This window comes from Ursus arctos, unplaced genomic scaffold (genome assembly GCF_023065955.2).
Source record: "Ursus arctos isolate Adak ecotype North America unplaced genomic scaffold, UrsArc2.0 scaffold_5, whole genome shotgun sequence".
In the NCBI taxonomy this organism is placed as follows: domain Eukaryota; kingdom Metazoa; phylum Chordata; class Mammalia; order Carnivora; family Ursidae; genus Ursus; species Ursus arctos.
In genome coordinates this window covers 64162380-64183438 of record NW_026623067.1, presented here as the reverse complement: position 1 = coordinate 64183438, position 21059 = coordinate 64162380, and the positions used below count along the sequence as shown (strand labels likewise).

General features: G+C 42.3%; 1 protein-coding gene and 1 long non-coding RNA gene across 5 annotated transcripts in view; one reads left to right on the top strand and one right to left on the bottom strand.

The window, feature by feature from the left end:
* RASGRF2 (Ras protein specific guanine nucleotide releasing factor 2) overlaps positions 1-9912 on the bottom strand; it is a 233099-nt gene extending 223187 nt beyond the window's left edge. For both annotated transcript variants that reach the window (XM_026498699.4, XM_048221198.2), the window contains exon 1: positions 9114-9912. In XM_026498699.4, the coding sequence (XP_026354484.2) occupies positions 9114-9401 (288 nt within the window). In that variant the 5' untranslated portion in view covers positions 9402-9912. The remainder of the gene's footprint in view (positions 1-9113) is intronic.
* Positions 9073-21059, top strand: part of LOC123001035 (uncharacterized) — a 31164-nt gene continuing 19177 nt past the window's right edge. For 2 of the 3 annotated variants that reach the window (XR_008957584.1, XR_007190516.2), the window contains exon 1: positions 9271-9359. This is a non-coding gene — a long non-coding RNA (uncharacterized LOC123001035). Of the gene's footprint in view, positions 9360-21059 lie in introns of all 3 variants that reach the window. The other variant, XR_008957585.1, reaches the window with a different exon arrangement.

The following is a 21059-nucleotide window of genomic DNA, read 5'->3' as shown; positions in this document are numbered from 1 at the left end:
ATATTAAAAAATAAAGGAAACTTATGAAGATGAACCCTAAACAACACAGGAAGCCAATCAGGAAGCCAATCAGAAATTATATTACTGGAATGATCGTATTGCTAAAGCGAGGGTGTAAAACTGCTACTGAAAAAAAAAATGTGGCTTATCATGAATAAACATTAATATTAGTTTGGTGAAAATAACATTAACTAGCTTGACGAATATACTAGACATGTCAGTAATGATGGCTATCACACCCACCAAACTCTGCATGAAGCGACCTCACCCACAGCCCCTGTGGTGTAATAGCCAATCCATGGACTGGGCAGAGACCCCTGGTTTTGTTGAGCCCCAAAATGCGAACTGAGCCAATCAGATTCTCTCCCGCAAGAACACAAGCCTGAATAGACGGAGTGAATGAGAGATGCTGCAGTGAGAATTAGGGCAGAAAAAAAACAAGAGAAAGGAACCACAACGTGTTAAGTCAGTACCATGAGGTTCATGGCAGCCTAAAGTTAGGACAAGAAGAAGTTAAGAACACAGAAGCAGCGAGGAACCACAACGGCACAAACATGCTGAAAAACAGGTCACCAAGTACCAATGTCCTAAGATCAGCTAGGCGGCAAGAAAGGTACTAGAGTGAGATTCGCCTTTATGTTGCCTTTCAGTATCCCCACCGTCCCCCCACCACACGCAGAGGTGACCATTATTCAAGACAACGCGAGTTCGGATCTCTCCCTTGCAATGAAAAGGGCCTAAAGCAAATAATCACACAGCAGAAACCAACTAACCCTAGAAAAGTTTAGCAATATTTGAGAAAGCAAACTACACCTTTGTTTATTGAAACCTTAGTAATTGCCTTAAACTAACATTGACTAGCGGCCGGGTCTCAATTTATTTTGAAAGACTGATGAAACACCGGTTTACGGAGGATGCCCCGACTGTTGCAGATCTATGCAAAATACCAAGTGAGAAGGAGCATTAGGGATGTCGCAGGAGGAAGCTCTCCTTCTTGCTCTAAACAAGGCTCTTCCCGCTGCCCAGCTGTACGAGTTTGGAAAATGGACTTCAGTAAAGCCAAGAAGAACCCTCCGTAAGAGAATCACCTACGATTTAATTTCTCGTAGAGTGAGGGCAAATCATGAAAACATACCCAGGATCACAGCCAAACAACTGATTTAGAAATTTCTTTTCTTTTGGATTTAACATACCGGAATTTATTGAAAAGTTAATTCCACCACCTTTAGGTCTTCACAACTACTGTCTTAAGTTTTTTTCCTTTATAGCGATATCAAAGAAACAAACAGATGAGCATTATAATAATATACATTAAAACAGAAGCATGTTACGTACTTTTTCCAAGATCATTCTTTTCATTTTTTTTTTTAATTTATTTATTTGACAGAGCGCACACGAGCACACAAGCAGGGGGAGCAGCAGAGGGAGAGGGAGAAGCAGGCTCCCCGCCGAGCAGGGAGTCCGACATGGGACTTGATCCCAGGACTCTGGGATCATGACCTGAGCCGAACGCAGATGCTTAACCGACTGAGCCACCCAGGCGCCCCAAGATCATTCTTTTCAGAGCCATATCTAGTACAGTCTTCAATGCCAAACAAGGTCTATGCAAAAAAAAGAAGAAAACTTCCTTATTTACAAGTAAAATAATACAATGTGTGGGACTTATTTTAAAATAGTCTAGAAAAAGAAAAAACGTGTGGAGGGAAACAGAGATAACAAAAAGCAGAAAGCTGGAGACTGCTGAAGCTGGGTGATGGGTATATTGGCATTCCCTGAACTATTCTATCTTGTGTTAAAATATTTTTAAAGAGGAAGGCAGAAAAAAACTTCCTAAATGACTGAAGTAATGAAAACAAAAAGCAGAAAGCCAAAGAGGAATTATGTCAGAAAGGGTTTAATAGAAACGCCAGCTGACAAACGAGTAGACTTTTGACATGCTGCGTTAAGAGCCTGGCGCGGACTACGGCCTGTGAGCCTGGCAACAACCTGGTGACGGAGGTACCACTGCAAGGCTCGTCCTCAGGCAGGGGGCCAGGCTTACAAAGAGAAATTGCTCAAGATCACGTATCTGGTAAGCAGCTGAGTCGAGACAGAAAGCCGGGCAGGTTAACTCTTGAACAGAACCATACACAATATTACCATCCATTGGACCTGGAAAGTGATAATCCTCAAGTGAAAAGAAAGCAAATTCCTACTGGATATGCGCGGCCCCCCATTCCTACACAGCGTAGGCACCGTCCGTTCGCGGCTTCTGCAAGGAGTCAGGATGTCATTTCCACAATGAGCCGCAGGCCAGGCTACCACCTCCACGTTCCCACATTGCTAATCCCAGGAAACCTCCTAGCTTTCCAATCTTCCCTCTACTGGACAGCACTAACCCCACTGTTTACATTAGTCACACAAATGGCATGGGCTCATAAATACAGTTCAGGAAATGAATCAGGCATTGTCTAAATTAAATCAGACCGATGACAAAATAAAACATTTCAGGAATCTGAGAAGAATGCGAAGTCCTAGTAACCAGAGTCCCTCAGATCCCAGCATCATCGGCCGTGTCACACTGCTGAGTATGGGAAGACTTAGTACGAGACACTGCTGCCTACATTTTAAAAAAATGCAGCACTAAAGGATCGATGAATTTTATTTTTAAACATAGCTTTGTAAATGCCATTTTATCTGTGTCTTCTCAGAGTTTACGAGAATTCTTTCATTAACTTACTCGACTCTGATGCCGTTAAGTCATGCGAGTAAGTTAGCCTCCGCAACTTTCTCGTTTCTTCCTTTATTGTTCAAAAAGAAAAGACATATTATTCAAATAGACACTGATCACCTCAAACTCGTGTACGTGTGTGTGTGTTTCTGCCTTTGCCTTAAAAGTACATCTGCGGCATTCTGCGTTCACTGTGAGGAGCTTTAAGGAATAATGATTTTGAGTCTTTATTTTTCAGTGAATTAAGTTTTTCAAGTATCAGTAAAAAGGGAAAGTGAGAATATGTGCTTTCTGCATCTCTGTTCCACCTAGTGATACCAATGTTTCCCCAAATAAAAAGAGACAAAAAGAAATCCTGCTGTTTTTCTTTTTTTTCTGAATAGACACACAACCAAATTTGAATTCTTTGGGCAAAAAAGCTCAACTGTACCTTTGGTAGAGCAAAATAATGCATTTATAACTTCTCAATCAGCTAATCTTTGAAAATTATGCCAGCTGATGTGTAATGAATAATTTTGGAATAATGGTTAATTTTCAGAATAATGGCCAAATATTATCAAATAAACAAATGTTTGCCACAATACTATATTGACACCTAACAAATATCAGCTTCTAGTTTCCTTTAAATATTAATTAAGATTTTACTACATACACACTTGAATTAAGGTAAACTTACTTCTGAGAAAAAATTTCTACAGTGATTAATGTAACAGAATAATTATACGCACTTGGTCCTGAAAAATAAAGCTCCCTAAATTGTAGACAGATTGGATTTACAATTCACATATTGAAATATTAATGATACAAATAAAAATCTGTAAACTCCAAAATGACAAATGTATGACCAATGTTTCATATTTACGATAGAAGATAACAGTGCAACACACACACATACATAAACACATATACCACTTTGCTACAGGACAAATGAACAGGCATGAAAACACAAAGCTACCTTAAAAGTGTGAAAACCAGGACTTATGGAAGAACTAAGTAAAGCCATATTGTTTGTCAATCTGGTTTCCTTCATTACAAAATAATCTTAATGACTAAGTTTTTATATTCTAGAAAATTAAAATGATATTGACTACAGCATGAATATTACTGAAAAATATGGACAAAATCAACTTAAAAGTATAATGTGCATTAAACACACAGCCATATCAACTGTTTGAACCAACTGTTAACATCTGCTTGCTAAAACCAGAAACCTGTGGTTATCACACATGCTTTACAACTTATCACTACCCAGTGAGAAGAAAATATCTCTATTTTTTAATTCCCAAAGGAAAAAAATCATGTTACAATAATATAAATAGGAAGGTTTCGTGTAGCCAAAATTAAAATAACTACATTTTGCTACTCCATAAATTATTTTTCATTTAAGTTTGAAAGAAAGAATGATTACAAAGTTCCAATAATAAATCATTTATCTTCCTTAAATTATATTTTAAAACTTTTTGTAAGATTTAGTAAATATTTTTATTCCATTTTCCCTTCACTTATGTTCAATAAGCAAAGGTGGAAGAGAAAATATTGAGCTGGTTATTCTATATCAATTAAACAACATGAACGAGACTGAACACCCACCATCCACACTCCCCACCCTCCACAAGTGTCCCAGGGCATACAGCTCTGCCTAATTCCATAAAACGATGAAAATCCTCCACTTGTGGTCAGGTTAGGAAGGCTAAAATGACTGGCTAGTTACGAGGTGACAGGGGAAATCACATAACCTTTAATCCCTTTAAAATTAAATCAACATGTTGAATTCAACACAAATGTGACAAGTATCTACTACGTTAAGCCTCCAGAACTAAGATGTTTTACTCCCAAAATGACTGAAATCCGGGTGAATAGAACACTTAACATTACCAGGAAAATAAGAATAAATACGGCTTTGTTCCTACAGGTCTCTGCTCTAGGAGGGAAGACACATACAGCCACTTAACCCGATTAGACTAACCAGTGAGTACTTTCACCTAAGGGCAAATATTTTTAAAGATCCGCTACTGAAGAAAATGAATGCCACGTGAAATTGTTTGTTTAAACATAAGTCTCCTTTTTCTTTAAAAATGCAATGGTCTGCAATTACATTTCTCAAGAATTGCAACTGCCCTGTAAATAGTTTTAAAGGGAAATAAGAATAAACAAAACAGTGATTCACATACTACAATCCCAACCCCCATCCCACTTAGATTTTTATATTTCTTTTTTTTTTTTAAGACTTTAGTTATTTATTTGAGAGAGCGAGAGCTCGCCGCACACTAGCAGGGGGAGGGGCAGAGGGAGAGGGAGAAGCAGACTCCCCCGCTGAGCAGGGAGCCCAACTTGGGGCTCCATCCCAGGACCCCAGGATCATAACCTGAGCCGAAGGTGGACACTTAACCGCCTGAGCCCCCAGGCGCCCCCTCAGATTTTAAATTCCTTGAAGCTCCATTGACTTCAGTAGCATCTTCCTAAGGCACTCTTCAAGATTACTCAGTCTTCAAAGCTGGACTTGCACTTTGATCATCTCCATCTCCCAAGAACCCTTTCAGTCTCGGTGTTAGCACAGGTACAAATGAAAAAAGTACTAGCAATTTCTAAGAGCAGAAGCGAAGTTCAAGTTGGATGCGATAATGGAGGGTTACACAGAGCCCGGCACACAGAAGGTACTTACTAAACTCAAATTCCCATTCCCCTTGAACACCTTCACCTAGAGTGAAAAGTAAGTGTTTCATTTCACATAAACGGAGATTTCTTTAGAAAGTGTACAACCAACATACATGTTCAAGAAAAGGAACACGACTTGAAATTTTTTTAGCTCAACTCATTTTGATTACACCACCCTAACTAAAAGTACCTAAAAAGTAGCCACGACGGAAACTTGACATGAGAGCCTCACCGTCAACCAAGGACCTACCAAAGTGAAATCTTTGGGACAGTCTTGAAAAAATGGACCAATGCGAACATTCCTTCAACCTAGGCACATTTGGAAAGTGAAAAACACCTTTCTTTTTTCTTAACTGGAAACAGTTTTTTAAAAACCACTTTAACAGTGGTTTAAAAAAAAAAAAAAAAAAACCTTAATTTTTTTTTCTTTCGTCAACCAACTTACTTTGAATTATTTAGAAAAAGCAAACCAATGAGTGTTTTCCTCTTATACTATAACTTAAAAAATCACAATCAGAATTTAAGAATTATTTGAAGGAAAAGTAGCATTTAAACTGACAAGAATGACTGCAGATATTTGATAGCAAAAATTACATTAACTGTAACTGCCAACAGCATTACATCACACTCCAGTGTAAATAAGAACTCCTCCTCTAGCAATGATGTTCCTATCGGTTTGCACATCTGCTAACCTGATTTATCAGAATGTCCACTTTGATCACCTGCTTGTGTTTACCTTCTCAGATTCAGTATTTATTACAGAGACTGGTAAACTTTAAGTCTTATGAAATAGCCTGTCACATTCTCTACACAGCAAAAGCTCACACTGCTGTTACAACATTAAAAACAGGAGATGTCATTATTGGAAAGCAACTTGAAATCTTCTCAGCCAAACTCTTAATTTTTAAATATTAAGAAACAGATTTCATTCACAGAAAAAAACAGACAGACTGTTAAGAGACTTGTGTACATAAGTCACAGCAACATGGTGGAGGAGACCCAGTCTGCCTCCCTAAATCCTGTGTCAAGCCCTAACCTTCAGCCGTCTATATGGGGTTGACAGAGATATTTACTCAGAAAGCTCCAGGAGCACATTTGGAGAAACAAACCTTAAGAAGGTCCCTGCTCGGTGCCTCAACATTGCCAGTTTCAAGTCTAGGTGCTTAAGAAAACGTGAGCATATAGGAACACAAATGAACTGAAAGGGAACCAACTGCATAAACTGTAGGTTTAAGGTAGAGACGTTTCTTCTTGTTTCTTATCTTTGCAGTTTCTTCTTAATTCTTCAGAGTCACCCAGACAGCCAGTGCTAGAGAAAAGCATCAATCTGCTAAGCTAACCTAAGTCACAGAAGCAAGCCTAACAGAAGACAAAATCTGACAGATTTCCCAATCCAATTCCTAATCCATTTTGAAATGCTCGTTCTTTATATCTCAGTTTTTCTACATACACCAAATGTTCCGATTTCTATCCTCTTAAAGATGTACTGAATGACTGAAAAATACTTGTATGGCAAACAGAATTTTTTTTTCACCAAGATGACCTGTTTAGGACTTCCATAGAAAGTGGCATAAAAGTCATACTATTTGCCCTTCTGTTTACCCCCCCTTCATGCTTCCCTTCCTTCTCCTACCGATCTTCCCATTTCTTATGTTGCATAAATGAGTGAAACCATATGATAATTGTGTTTCTCTGCTTGACCTATGGGGGAATGAACCATGAGAGACTGTGGACTCTGGGAAACAAACTGAGGGCTTCAGAGGGGAGGGGGGGTGGGGGATTGGGATAGGCCGGTGATGGGTATTAAGGAGGGCACATATTGCACGGAGCACTGGGTGTTATACGCAAATCATGAATCATGGAACGTTACATCAAAAACTAAGGATATACTGTATGGTGACTAACATAACATAATAAAAATTACATTAAAAAATAACATAATAAAAATTTATTATTAAAAAAAGTCATACTATTTGGAGGTTACATTTATGTATTAAAGTGTGGTGTAAAGAAAACTGTCCTGGAGAGTCCAGATAATTTCCAAGCAGAAAAATGTTGGTTTTCATATGTTAACTGGTCAGACAGCCAGATAAGTTGTAGCAAGTAACATCTTCACACCCCCAGCTCAGAAAGAAAGAAAGAGAAAGAAAAGTTATCTCCTGACATTAGTATAAATACAAGGAGAAAAAATAATTTGGAATCAAGTCAATGATATATAGTCAGGGTAATTTAAAGTACCTGTTTGCTTTTACACATGATAATACTTAAGAACTTACTAGTTTTGGCTCTTGGGGGGCCTTGGAATACGTACCTTCAAAAAAAAATCTCACCAATAGGAAAAAAAAATAGATACTGAAAAAAATCTGCTTCTCTTTTCATGCTCTTAAATTCTAACATGCATGACTTGAAATTTAAACATATTTCCACTATCTGTATCTACAAAATTGAAAATCAGTTTTTCAAATAACCCTCAACATGCCCTCAAAAACCAAAGGGTGTATTTTTAAATATCAGATTTATGTGCAATATAACAAGTTTAATCAATTAAGTCTGTTAATGATTTATAGTAAAACCAAAGTGGAAAAAACAAAACAAAACTTCTGGTTGATCTAGTTTGAACTCCTCTTAATTTTACACATTGTTTCACGAGCCCCAGGGGTTATGTAGGCATCTTATTCATCATCCCATCGCTAGCGCCTCCCACAACCACGTTCTCGCAGGAGAAGCTGTTTGGTCTGATTTGCAGGGGAAATTCAGCTGCGAAACATTTTTATGCAACAGCAAAGACAATCAGCCTCTTTTTTTTTAAGGTGGAGATCTAGAAGCGAAGTGAGAACATTTGGGAGCATAAAATTTGTCTGCTCTAACTTTAATAACCAAACGGTGATTGGAAAAAAATACAAATTTCGCATTTGCAGGAATGGGGGGGGGCGGAGTTACTAAATCTAGAGGATTTGGTTTTCCTCCCCGAACGCATACAGAGCAAAACTAATAAAATTATGACCCAGGATAAAAAGGTCACATTTATTTTCAAAGTAGTCATTTAAAAATACAGAGAAGCATTCTTAAAAATGCCCACAGGTTTAAACATAGCAGGAATGTGGCTACCAAATACTAATCCTGAGGGAAATGGATACACATTTACCTCCATGATTAGACCCAGCTGGTCAAATGTAAGCAAGGTAAACTGACATAAACCACAAAAACAATGAAAATCGCCAACAGAAAGTGCCTGTCCTTCCTGTGAACCCCCCCCCCCCCCGCCGCGCTTGTTTCTTGAGCAGCCAGCGATCAAACGTGCAGGCAAAAAAACACAAAACAAAACAAAAACCCAAAAACCTACACGCACCAGCCGGGTAAGGGAGAAACCAAACTTTTCCAAATAAGTTAGTTCCGTCGTGCCAATCTAAACCCAACAGGTGTCAACACACGTCACCACACTAAATCCTTCCGAACTAGGTCTAGAGAAGAAATGGATGGTTTGCAATGAAACTGGAAAAGACCCGACCGCTTTCAGGGTCGCGAAAGAAACAGAGCGGAGCCTCTGTTCAAGCGATTCCATGGAGGTGGGGGAGAGGGGGGACGGAGACGGGGAGGCGCGTGGAGATGTCCTGCCCCTGACACCGCGGGGGAACCTTGGATCTCGGAGCACGGTTCCCGCGTTGGGTCGAGCCCTAGACCTCGAGGGTCAGAAGAGGGAGTGCCGCGGCCGCGAGGACTGAGACCGAGGAGGGAGGGCGCGTGGTACCTGCTTGTCCAGCGCATCCCGGGAGCCGCCCGGCCCGACTCCGGCCTTCGGCGGCGCGGGCGTCCGCTCGCAGCTGCAGCCCTCCAGGAGGTACATGCCCGCCGGGCGGCCGCTCTGCTCGCCCTCGAAGTAGAAGAGCACATTCTGGTAGAGAGCGAACCACTTCTCGTGCCAGCGACTCGCCTCGGCTGCCTTCTTACTCAGGAAGCCGCGTTTGGTGCCCTCCTTGCGGGCCAGGAAGGCCAGGTACAGGGCGTGCCCCTCGTTGTAGCGCACGCTCTTCTGCATGGTGAGGGCGCGGGGGGGCTCACCCCTGCCTCGCAGCCATCTCGTGGCCGGCTCGCCCCAGGGCGCGCCCTCTCCGGTCCGGGCTGGCGAAGGGCGCCCCCTTGTCTGACGCAGCGCGCAGGGCACCCCGCCGGCCTTCGGGGCGCGGCGCCGCGCGGGTCCGAGGGGCGCTTGGCTGCGGCCAGGGCGGGTTGTCGGCCGCGACCGCCGCCCTTCTGGCCGAGCGAAGCCCCGGGAGCCCCCGACGCCCGCGTGGAAAAGTGGCCCCGAGAGGGCGCCCCGGCCCGCCGCCGCTTCGCCCGAAGTTGCGGGAGCCGGAGCCCGGCGGCGGGCTGGGGCGGCGCGACGCGCGGCAGCCCGAGGAGGACTGTCCTCGGGCAACTCGCTCTGGGAGACAGAAGGTAAAACGTCACGTGGGAGATCAGCTGTAATCGGCTTGGAGACCGATTTAAAGGGCAAAGTCGGCGCGGCGGCGTTGACGGCGGCGCAGTCCGCTCACCCCGGCGCGCGTCCCACCCTCGCCCGCCACCCCGGCCGGCTGCCGCCTCTGCTCCCGCGCCGCGAAGGGGCGGAAAGCCGGGAGGTGCGGGCGCGCGGCGGCAGCACTCACCCGCTCACACGCACGCACGCACGAATATATATACTCACATGCACACAAATGCACACTGACACAGCGCGCACAGTCGCAACACAGTGCTTGCATTTTAACAATTACACACTCACCCATACAAACAAGAGTACACATACACACAAATACACAGCCATGAATTCAGTCACAATCATACACACGAATACAATACTTATACACACAAAATTATGCACTCATATATACAAATACAGCCACAATGTGTACTTCACACAAAAATACATAGCCATATACAATTACACACTTACACAGGCAACTACACACGTGCACACACATACGCTCACCCAAACACACACATTAACAAACACAAACCATACACTCATACATGCACTCACCCAAACTCACACACACTAGACACGTACATATACACTCAACATACACACTCATGCCAATTACACATAAATACACAACACATTTATACTCATATATTCACAGTCATACAGGCTGGCACAGATAAAAAATCATACGCAAACACAATGAACATACAGATGCAAACACATTCACTCAAAAATTTACACAAGCATACACATACTTATACACAAGCACTTAACAAACATACAAATACACATGCATGCAAATTCATACACCTTCACAAACCCATTCACACAAACTCACAACTCACCTGCCACATCCATACACGCACACTCATCCATCAGTGCATTTCCATGGCAGTAGGCGGAGTCCCAGGGTGGCTTTGCATACCGGACAACCTTGACTTTGCCACTTGTCCTTGCACTGTTGTACTTAAAACCGGGGAGAAGGTTCATGAGTGCAACCCCCCGGTCCCAGGTGCTGGTGGTTCCCTCTCCATGACTGTGATTTCTCAGGATTAAGATGAAAGAAAGGAAATGTTAAGCACAGAGTTTTCAACCAGAAGAAAATACCCAAACAAGGGAGGCTTGCTGCCCCTGACAGAATGTCTCCAGAGGCTGCGCTGTCATAGATTCACTAGATACCCCAGGTAGGACTCGATTCATTTGATTAACAAATCTCACAAGTACAACCAGAAAACTGAGACCCCTGTTATAAAATGTAAGTGGAAAAGAAAAACGTGCCCAGAAGCTGCTAGTGAAAGGCCCAGGAAGCTCCAGGATTTGACTCTACTATATAGACTTTTCATTCCCCTTAGTCACTTATCATAAAAATGGTTTGCCCTGAAGTGTTTATGGTTAAATTTTTTTAAAAACAAAATAAAATCCTTTTCTGGACCATGACTCTGCAACAAAACACCTGTCTTGTACCGCAAGTTGTGTGTTCGTAAACTGATGGCCAGGGAGTCTGCCTAGTCCATCAGTGCTGTTCTTACAGAGTACTGTACTCTGCCTCACTGAGCAGCTGAGGGTTTTTTCCATCTTACCTAAAAACAAAAACAAAACACTTTCACTATTAAAAACTATACAATAGAGGAATTGCCATTTGGAATTGTAGTGTGAGAACAGTGGTCATTCCTCTTTACACATTTTTAAATGTCTTCGGGACAGTGCTGTGCTAATTCGGGTTGAACCCAGCTGGGAGCTTGCATTGTTATTTAGAGCGGATACAAGTACAGAGACAATAAGGAAATGTGGGCAAGGTTTGGAGCCAGATTCTAAATGCAGAGGAGATGGCAATTGCCTCAGGAGGCCTTTTATTTCCTTCTCTGTGGCCCAGTCCCAGCTCTGAGAACCATAAGTGAGTTGACACCTGTGTATTTGATGCATTCCATTTTCAAGCAGAAACCAGTAAGGGTGTGAATTCAGTACAAAAACCATTTTGTGATGAGTATTCAAACCTTCTAGCCACTTGTGTTTTTGTCAGATGCGAAACATTCTTTCCCTAATAAGCAACGTCTCTGGTGTGGAGGCTAATTTCAGTGCTGATTTATTCTCTCTCTGTACTCAAATGTCCTTTTGATTTGAACCACACCAAGTATTCTTCTCAGCCTCTTGTCTGTCATCACTTCCTACCATGTAAGATGTTGGGGCTGTCATATGGCCCCTGACAGTGACAGAAGGGAGCTCTGGCTTCCTCTGAAATTTGGCTGGTAATCACTGTTGGTTTTAATTATGGAAATTCACTGGGAGAACTATGGATTTGATCACCTGTTCATGTCCTCAACATGATACTTAGGTGATGCAGAAGACACAGAGAAAAGACAGTGCCTTTGCTCCTGGTGTGCTCAGTCTATTAGGAATATGATTTAATGTTTAGGTGTTCCTCACTGGACTGTCTGTTCCTCCAAGATGGGGCTGTATTCCTGAAGCACCCAGTAAGAGAGCTTATATGCAGTTGGCACACAAATGATTCATAACTATTTCCTAATTAATATAGTATTTGCTCACTGAATTGTTAAAGGGTGCACACATTTGCAAATATTAGATCATTTTGCAAGACTGTACGGAAACAACCAGAAATTCCTGGACAATCCAGAGAAGCCATATCCTGTGGGGTTCTGATGGGCACTGGTGGGCCTTTATCCTCCTTCATTCATATGGAAACTGCTTCCTGGACCAGTGCCATCTTGAAACACAAAGGGCCAGGAGGTTATGTAAATGAGGGTGCTTTTTCCCCAGCTGATCAAACAGGTTGGCTAAAGGGACTCTGTTCCAAGTGGGTGGGAGCAAGCTCTTCTGTGAATTCATTGTTTTTCCCTCTTGCATTTCATGGACTCTTTCCTGAAAGGGTCAGTTTCAGCTGATTCTCAAGGGTAACAAAGCATTTCTCACTGATAACAGTGAAAGAGTCTTTTTTGCCTTTTTCTAGGCAAGTTAGGAGAAAAAAATTAGTAATGAACTGCCATATCTGGAGCCTAATGACTACTTGTAGAGGGAGAAGTTATCCACATAATTTAACAAGAAAGGAAGGGAGGGAGGAGACATTTTATCTGAGTGTCCAAAACTACGAAGGTTGGAGGGCTGGGGAGTTGATGCTCAAATGGAGAACCTGTTCCATAGCTTTTCAGAATCCCTGGGGTCACATGAGATGGTGCTCCAGGAGAGGGCCCTGGGAGCAAGCTGCCATTCAGAGGTTAGGACGAGGAGGAGGACAGCAGGGAGGGAGGTGGGACCTGGAGAGTGGGCTGTCCCAGAAGCTGAGTGAAGACAGTATTTGAGGAAAGAGGGAGTGACCTTATCAAGTGCACACAACTGGTGGTATATGCCCTTGAGTTCGCCATCTTGTCACGGCCACTGCCTGTCCAAACGGTTGTACGGTGAGGCTAACTGGCTGCTTAGGCAAGGAATCCGTTTATCCGGCTATATTGCACAAAGGACCCTGAGCATGTTTCTTGGTGGCTCTAACATCCCGCTAGCCTGTGCTGCCGGCGCAGATGGTGGAGGGCACAAACTGCGTACTTTGCGGGCAGAAGTAGAAAAGGAGTGGGGAGGCTGTGGGAGCGATTTGAAAACTATACCAATTTTCTGTCTCCTAGGAGTTGGGAGATTTGGATTCTCTCTAGGTGCAGAAACTGTTTTTTTATGAGAACTCCTGGAATAGGTGCTTTCAAGCAGTTCAGAAGTAATAAAGCAGATACCCTTTCATTCTGGGAGAAAACTGATGGGATCTGAATACAAGTATTTTGGCTCAGAAGCTCAATATTCTTTTGTAATGCCCATTATTGTGTGCACAACTACTCTGACATTTCCTTTTCTGCCGGCAGAAACTGGCAAGATGTGTAGATGAAAGCAGCGCTCCTTCTTCCTAGCATGGAGAAGAATATTTGCTTGCTCTGTAACTAGGTTTTGGCCTCAGAGATGTGGGCACACGTGATGGGCATCTCCTTGTAGGTCTGGTCATAACCATCTCTTCTCTTTCTTCTTATCCTTGCTAAGAAGAGAGACCACACCTTGAAGTCAGCAGGGCTACAAGACTTAGAAGGAGCCAAGGTCCTGGAGCCACTGGCTGGCTGCGAGCTGCCAATGACATTGTAACATAAGCAAAACGGAAACTTTTGTGGTGTTAAGCCTCTGAGATACTGGGTTTCTTGTTGCAACATCTAGTGTTAATGGCCCTGACTGGTACAGTTCTCCATGGATTTAAACTGCACTATACTCCAGACTGTTCTTTGTACTTTTTAAAAACAGGCTTATTGTGGTCTAATTGACTTAAAATTAACTGCACATATTGAAAGTATACTATTTGATAAGTTTTGACATATTTGTATCCCCATGAAACTGTGGCCACAATAGTTTTGCATTTCCTAATGCTTATATAAATTCAACAGTTTGCATTTCCTAAAAGCTTATATAAATGGACCAATACAGTATATAGTCTTTTGTCTGACGTCTTTCACTCAGCAAAATGATTTTGAGATTCATCTGTTTTGATGGGTGTATCAATGGTTTGTTCCATTTCATTGCTAAATAGTATTTTGATAGTAGTACCCAATGAATAAACCACATCTGTTTATCCATTTTTATGTTGATGAACGTTTGGGTTGTCTTTTGGATTAACCCAAGGACATTAAGATTTTCTCTTGTGCTTTCCTTTAGAATTTTTCTGGTGTTAGCTCTTACAGTTAGCCCTATAATCCAGTGGTGTGGGGTACTGAGTTGCGGTTCATATTTTTACATATGGCTATCCAACTGTTCTAGCACCATTTGTTAAAAAGATTATTCGTTCCCTATGGAATTGCCTTGGCGTCCTTGTTAAAAATCAATTGGCTATACATATGTGAGTCTATTTCTGGACTCTATTCTGTTCCTTTGATGTATATCTTTATATATATATATACAAATTTACACTGATGTATGTCTTTACACCAATATCACACTGTATTGATTATTTTAACTTTCTAAAAATTTAAAATCAAGTCGTTTATGATTTTCACCTTGGTTCTTCATTTTCAGAATTGTTTTGGCTATTATAAATCTTTTGCAATTCTATATAAATTTTAGTTTCAGCTTATATATTTCTACAGAAAAAGTCTTGCTGGAATTACATGGGGATTGGATTGAATCTATAGGTCAATTTTGGATGAACTATTATCTTAACAATATTGAGTCCTCTGATCCATGAACATGGTATATCTCCCCATTTGTTTGGGTCTTCTTTAATTTCTGTCAGCAGTGTTTTGTAGTTTTCAGTGTATGGGTCTTACACAACTCTTATCTAATTTATCTCTAAGCATTTCATATTTTTTTGATGCAAGTGTCTTAGCTCAGGCTGCTATAGCAAAATACCATAAACTGGGTGGTTTATTAACAACAAAAATTTATTTCTCACAGTTGTGGAGGCTAGAAGTCCAACATCATGGTGCCAGCATGGTTGGGTGAGAGCCCTCCTCCCAATTACAGATGACTGATTTTTGTATCCTCACATGGCAGAGAGATAGAGAGAGTGAGGAAGGGAGGGAGAGAATGAACTCTCATCCTGTTATCACCTTATTAGGACACAAATCCCATTCATGAGGGCTCCATACCCACAACCTAATTACCTCCCAAAGGCCCCACCTCCAAATACGATTACATTGGGGGTTAGATTTCAACACATGAATTATGGGGGTACACAAGCATTCAGTCCACAACAAACAATAAATGATACATTTTGATTTATTTTCTGGTTTTCAATGATAGTTATATAGAAATAAAATAGATTTAGGGGTTTCTAGGTAGCTCAGTCAGTTAAGCATCTGACTCTTGGTTTAAGCTCAGGTCATGATCTCAGGGTCATGAGATCGAGCCTGCAACAGGGTCTGCACTTAGCAGGGAGTCTCCTTGAGATTCTCTCCCTCTGCACTTCCTCCCTCCCAGCCCCCCCCCCCCCCCCGCCAGCTCTCACACTCATGCACGCACATGTGAGCATTCTCTCTCTTAAATAAATAAATAAATCTTAAAAAGGAAGGAAGGAGGGGAGGGAGGGAGGGAGGAAGGAAGGAAGGAAGGAAGGAAGGAAGGAAGGAAGGAAGGAAACCTTTGGCTTGCATATCTGAGTGTCTGTGTGTGTGTGTGTGTATTTTGTGTATTGGGGAAGGTATTTTGACTTCAGTCAACCTGAAGGATACCCCTGTACGCTCCCAATGGTACCTGGGTCAGTTTACTTAACAGAGTGAGTGTGTGTGTGTGTGTGTGTGTGTGTGAGAGAGAGAGAGAGAGAGAGTATATCTAGGCACCAACAGTCAGAGATGGTAAATAAGGAACAGGTCCATTAATATTTAGACTACCTATCATGCTTCCATGCCTGCATCTGATTGACTGTAGAAACTTTGCCATCTCAAAATGCTACCTCATTATTGCTAGGAGGCCACTCTGAGGGTTTGCAAAGAGGTCTGCACATGGTGTCCTCTTCCAGCCTCCTCACTGAGTTGCCAGCCCAGGGGCCTTTGTCTATTATCCCTTGAAGCTAGAATCGCCTGCTTGCAATTCTGGTCAGTGGGAATGGAGATTGGCAGGGGGAAGCACCACCCACCTTTGCCAATCTGTTGTAAGCACGGAATAGGTCCTTTCTTTAATTACCCTCAAAACAACAGAGAACTGTGGGGGAGAAAACAGAGAATGCACATGTTAACGTGGAAACTAACTCAGGAGTTCCCTGCTTCAGAAAGAACTTCTTTTTCCCTTCAATCCAAGCTTTTCCTGCTTTCTCCAGTTATCATTTCTTGTCATAGCATCAACCACCTCTCTGGCTGACCTTGTGGAAGGTTGATTTGCTCTCATTAGTAGAAAACACATGTCCTACCCCAAAGGCTTGCTTTAAGACTCTAATGGGACTTAACTGTCGGTGGTCTTGGGGGTCAAAAAGCACACCTCAGGTAGGTCATCAATCCTCCAAGCCACAGCCAGTGCCTGCCGAGCCTGGTACAGCTCCTTTACAGTCTTTCTGATGTGAGGGTTAAAGTTCCTACCAAAAAAAAATTACTTTGTAGAAATCCCAGCAACATCAACTTTCCCTCATCTGTGAGCAAATGTCAAATAACTTCTCAAGAACAGAGACAGAACGTCTACTTCTTGCCTTAAACAACTAAAAAATAGGACAAAATGTACCAAAACCAAAACAGTGGTTTCCAGACACGGAACAATAGGCAGTAAAGGACTGTGATTCTTGAGTGAAGGAAGCAAATGAGATGAGCCCTAAGTGCCTCCGTTTGCAGCCTAAAGAGAGGCGCCAGGCTGCAGCACTTGAGTGAGAACCCAAAGAAGGCCTGGTGGCCTCACTGACTTGAAGAGACAAGACTCAGAGTTCAGAGAAGCAGTGGCTAGGATACACTGGACAGACTGCTGGACAGGAGACAGTTGCTCAAAGAGAGAGCTCTGAATCTGCAAAGTATTTAGCTGAGTCCTGACTAGCTCATGAGAATATGACTAAGGTCAGGAAAATAACCCCCAGAAAGAAGCAGGAGGAAAAATCCCCAGTGCTTACACCACTTCTCAGAAGTCAGAATGGAAAGGTCGCCTAACACATGGCTATGCAGTAGAGCACTCCGATGGGTGGGCCACAGTAACCCACACTAAAAGCTGTTCTGGACCTACCTAAGAAAGCTTAAAAGCAAGTCTCACATGGATCAAACATTTTCAATTTACTTACTTGTGTTCCAGAACAAAGTAAAAAAATATTTAAAGGAATATACTATACCAAACAAGAACAATGAGCCCAAAAGGTAGAATTCACAATATCTGGCATCTAACCAAAAATGGCACAGAAGCAGGCAAATGTGCCTCATAAGAAGGAGAATATGCAAACAGTAAGCACAGAGCCAGAAATGACACAAGGGACAAAATTAGTAGGCCAGGACATTAAAACAGCTATTATAAGCATTCCCCATATACTCAAGAAGGTAGAAGAAAGCATGAGAACGATGAGGAGGAAAATGGAAGACGAAAAGACCCAAATCAAACTTTAGAAATGAAAAATACAGTGTTTTAGATAAAAAACACACTGAATGGGATAAACAGCCTATAATACATCATGATGAAGTAGAGTTTATGCCAGGAGTGCAAGGAGACGTTTCAGTGTTTATTTAACATTTTAAAAATCAACTACTTCTTCACTATATCAAACAATTAAAAAAGAAAAACCATATGAATATCAGAAAAAACACCCATCAAAGTTCAGCATTCAGTCATGGTTCAAAACAACGACAACAGCAACTCTCAGCAAACCAGGAAGAGCTGGGAACTTCTTCAGCCCGAGTAGGGGCATCTATTAAAAATCTACAGCTAATGTCATACTGAATTCTTTCCTCCTAAGATGAGGAACAAGCAAGGACGTGCACTCTCACCACTTCTGTTTAACGTTTTTTCTAGAAGTCCTAGCCATGGCAAAAAGCAAGAAATGGAAATTAAAGGCATACTGATATGAAAGGAAAAATCAAACTATCTTTTTTAACAGATACCATGATTGTCTATGTAGAAAAACCTAATCTCTGAAAAGGTTACAAAATCTTGTGAGTGAATATAGCAAGCAAGGTTGTAGGATGTAAGATTAGTATATCGGGGGCACCTGACTTAGTCGGAAGAGCATGTGACTCTTGATCTCAGGGTCTACCCATGCTGGATGTAGAGATCACTGAAGAAAAAAAAAATCAATATATCAAAATCAATTTCACTTCTGTTTTTATTTTTATTTTTTTAAGTAGACTCTACACCCAGCCTGGAGCCAGGCCAAAAGTTGTCAATCTTACCTCCATATGAGGATCACCTAGGAGCTTTATAAAAAGACCAATGATTGTGTACACCTCCAGAAATTCTAATTCAAATTAGCCTGGGAAGAGCCCAGATATCTGCATTTTCAGAAGTGCCCACATAATTCTAATGGCCAGTTAGGGCTAAGAACTCCTATGCTAGGCCTTTGAAGCACATCTTCCTGATCTGCACAAAACCATTCGTCTCATCTGGGCCCACACAGTAAAGTAGCTTGTCTTCTCCCTCTTCATTTTCTCTCCCCTCCTGCCAGGGTCCACTGCACGCTGCCTGTAACCATTGCTCCGGTCACACCCCTCACTCTCTCTTTTCCTATTTGTCCTCTCTGTCCCTTCTATTCAGTTATTTACCCACACCCACAGCTTGTGGGCCAAAAGGCTAACCTCACACAGCCTCAGACAACCCACCAGAGAAGCGCTTTCCTTCTGGGTGTAGCCTCCACAGCCAGATAGCTGCTTTCCCTCTGGACCCCAGCACACTGGCTGCGAGACTCAGAGCCTTGCCCTTGCCCTGTAATCTGGTCTTCACAGGGTGACCACCCTGTCCCAGTTTGCTCAGGACTCCCCTGGGTTTAGCACTGCAAATCCTCCACGCTGGGAAGCCCCACAGCCCCCGACAAAGGGGATGCTTGGTATCCCTAACCCTGGTGCCAGTGCGTGCCTGACTTCTTTGTTCAAGGTTCAAGTCCATCTGAGTACATGAGCGTAGAAGTGACAAGTTACCAGATGACCTAAGGCTTACCATGGCTGGAGCTTATTATCGAATCTTTGTGCGGTTAAATTTCCATAGTTTATTTTAAATGGTAAAATTGTCATATTCTGAGGCAGTAAATGTGTCAGTCAAAAACACATATAGAGCAGCATATGCTTGCCGGAGGCAAATAAAATGAGATTCTGTAACTGCTACTCTTAGTTCTCAAGTAGTATGGGAAGATAATTTTAAAATGTGGATTAGTATTTTTTTGTTCAGGCTTTGGTAAAAATTTTGATAAAATATATAAAGAATAACAATGTATGTATACTTTATATTTGAAAAAGACATCACTCACCTCCACTAGCAAAGCATGTGCTCTGGGTTGATTTTCCACTACCGTAGATGGACTTTGGTGCTCCAGCCGCGTTCCTTCACCCAGCCCCAGTTGGGGTCAAGCATGGACATCTGGACCAGACGATGCCGTGGGAGGCAGAGTGACACTCACTGATTCAACACAAAATCCAGAAGTGGGCAGGGTAGACCTCTGAAGGACACGAAGCAAGAGGAATGCCACCATCAGTGCCTCATGACTTTATCATTACTGTGTCCCAGTGCACTTGTTAAAAATGCATATACTCATACTAAGGGCACACATCTTTGTGTGAATGGATTTTTTAGCCTATATTCCTTCCTTTTTTTTTTTTTTTAAGATTTATTTATTCATTTTAGAGAGAAAGAGCACGAGAGAGCACAAACAGGGGAAGGGACAAGGGAAGAGGGAGAGAGAATCTCCAGCAGCCTGCTCACGACCCTGAGATCATGAATGGAGCCAAAATCAAGAGTCAGATGCTTAACCCACTGAGCCACCCAGGTGCCCCACTCATATTCCTTCCTAACAAGAGAAATGTGGCAATACAAAAGCCCTGGATCAAAAGAAGGAACAGTTGGAGGAAGAGGAGAAAAGGAGGTGGAGTATGGTATTAAATTCTGGTCTCACCTGCCTTAAGCCCTAGAGTTGGCCCCTGTTCTCACCTAGAAAGCCCCACCATCTGACAACTGTGGGAAACCCAGGCTTTTTTGCAAAGTTGACTAAATCCCACCTCCACCCTGAGGCTCCTGCTGGAACCTGAGACCCTTCAGCTTCTTCTGAACTCCTATTGCAATTAGGATAAAATGTATTTGACAATTTTGCATTCCAAGCAACACCTCTTGAAATATGACTTAACTTTTTTGTGTGGTCAATAAACATTCAGGTGCCTGGGTGGCTCAGTCAGTTAAATGTCTGCCTTTGGCTCAGGTCATGATCCCAGAGTCCTGGGATCGAGACTCACGTTGGGCTCCCTGCTCAGTGAGGAGTTTGCTTCTCCCTCTACCCCTCCGCCCTGTTCGTGATCTCTCTCTCTCTCAAATAAAGTTTTTTTAAAAAAAATAATAAACTTTGATGCATTTATTTTTTATCTTACTAGTCAGATTGTGACCTTTTTGAAGAGTGATCATAACTGATAGATCCATTTTCCCTGCAAGGTGTTGCTAAGGGCCTGGCTGAGGCAGACCATGTTTGATAACTTTTAGACACATGGATTCTGGCAAAAAAGAAACTAAACACACAAAAACCAAAACAAACCCAACTCATGTTCAAGGTTCAAAGTTTAAATCCCACACCTCTTGTCACTTGCTGGCTATGACTCAAAGGAATTACTCAAC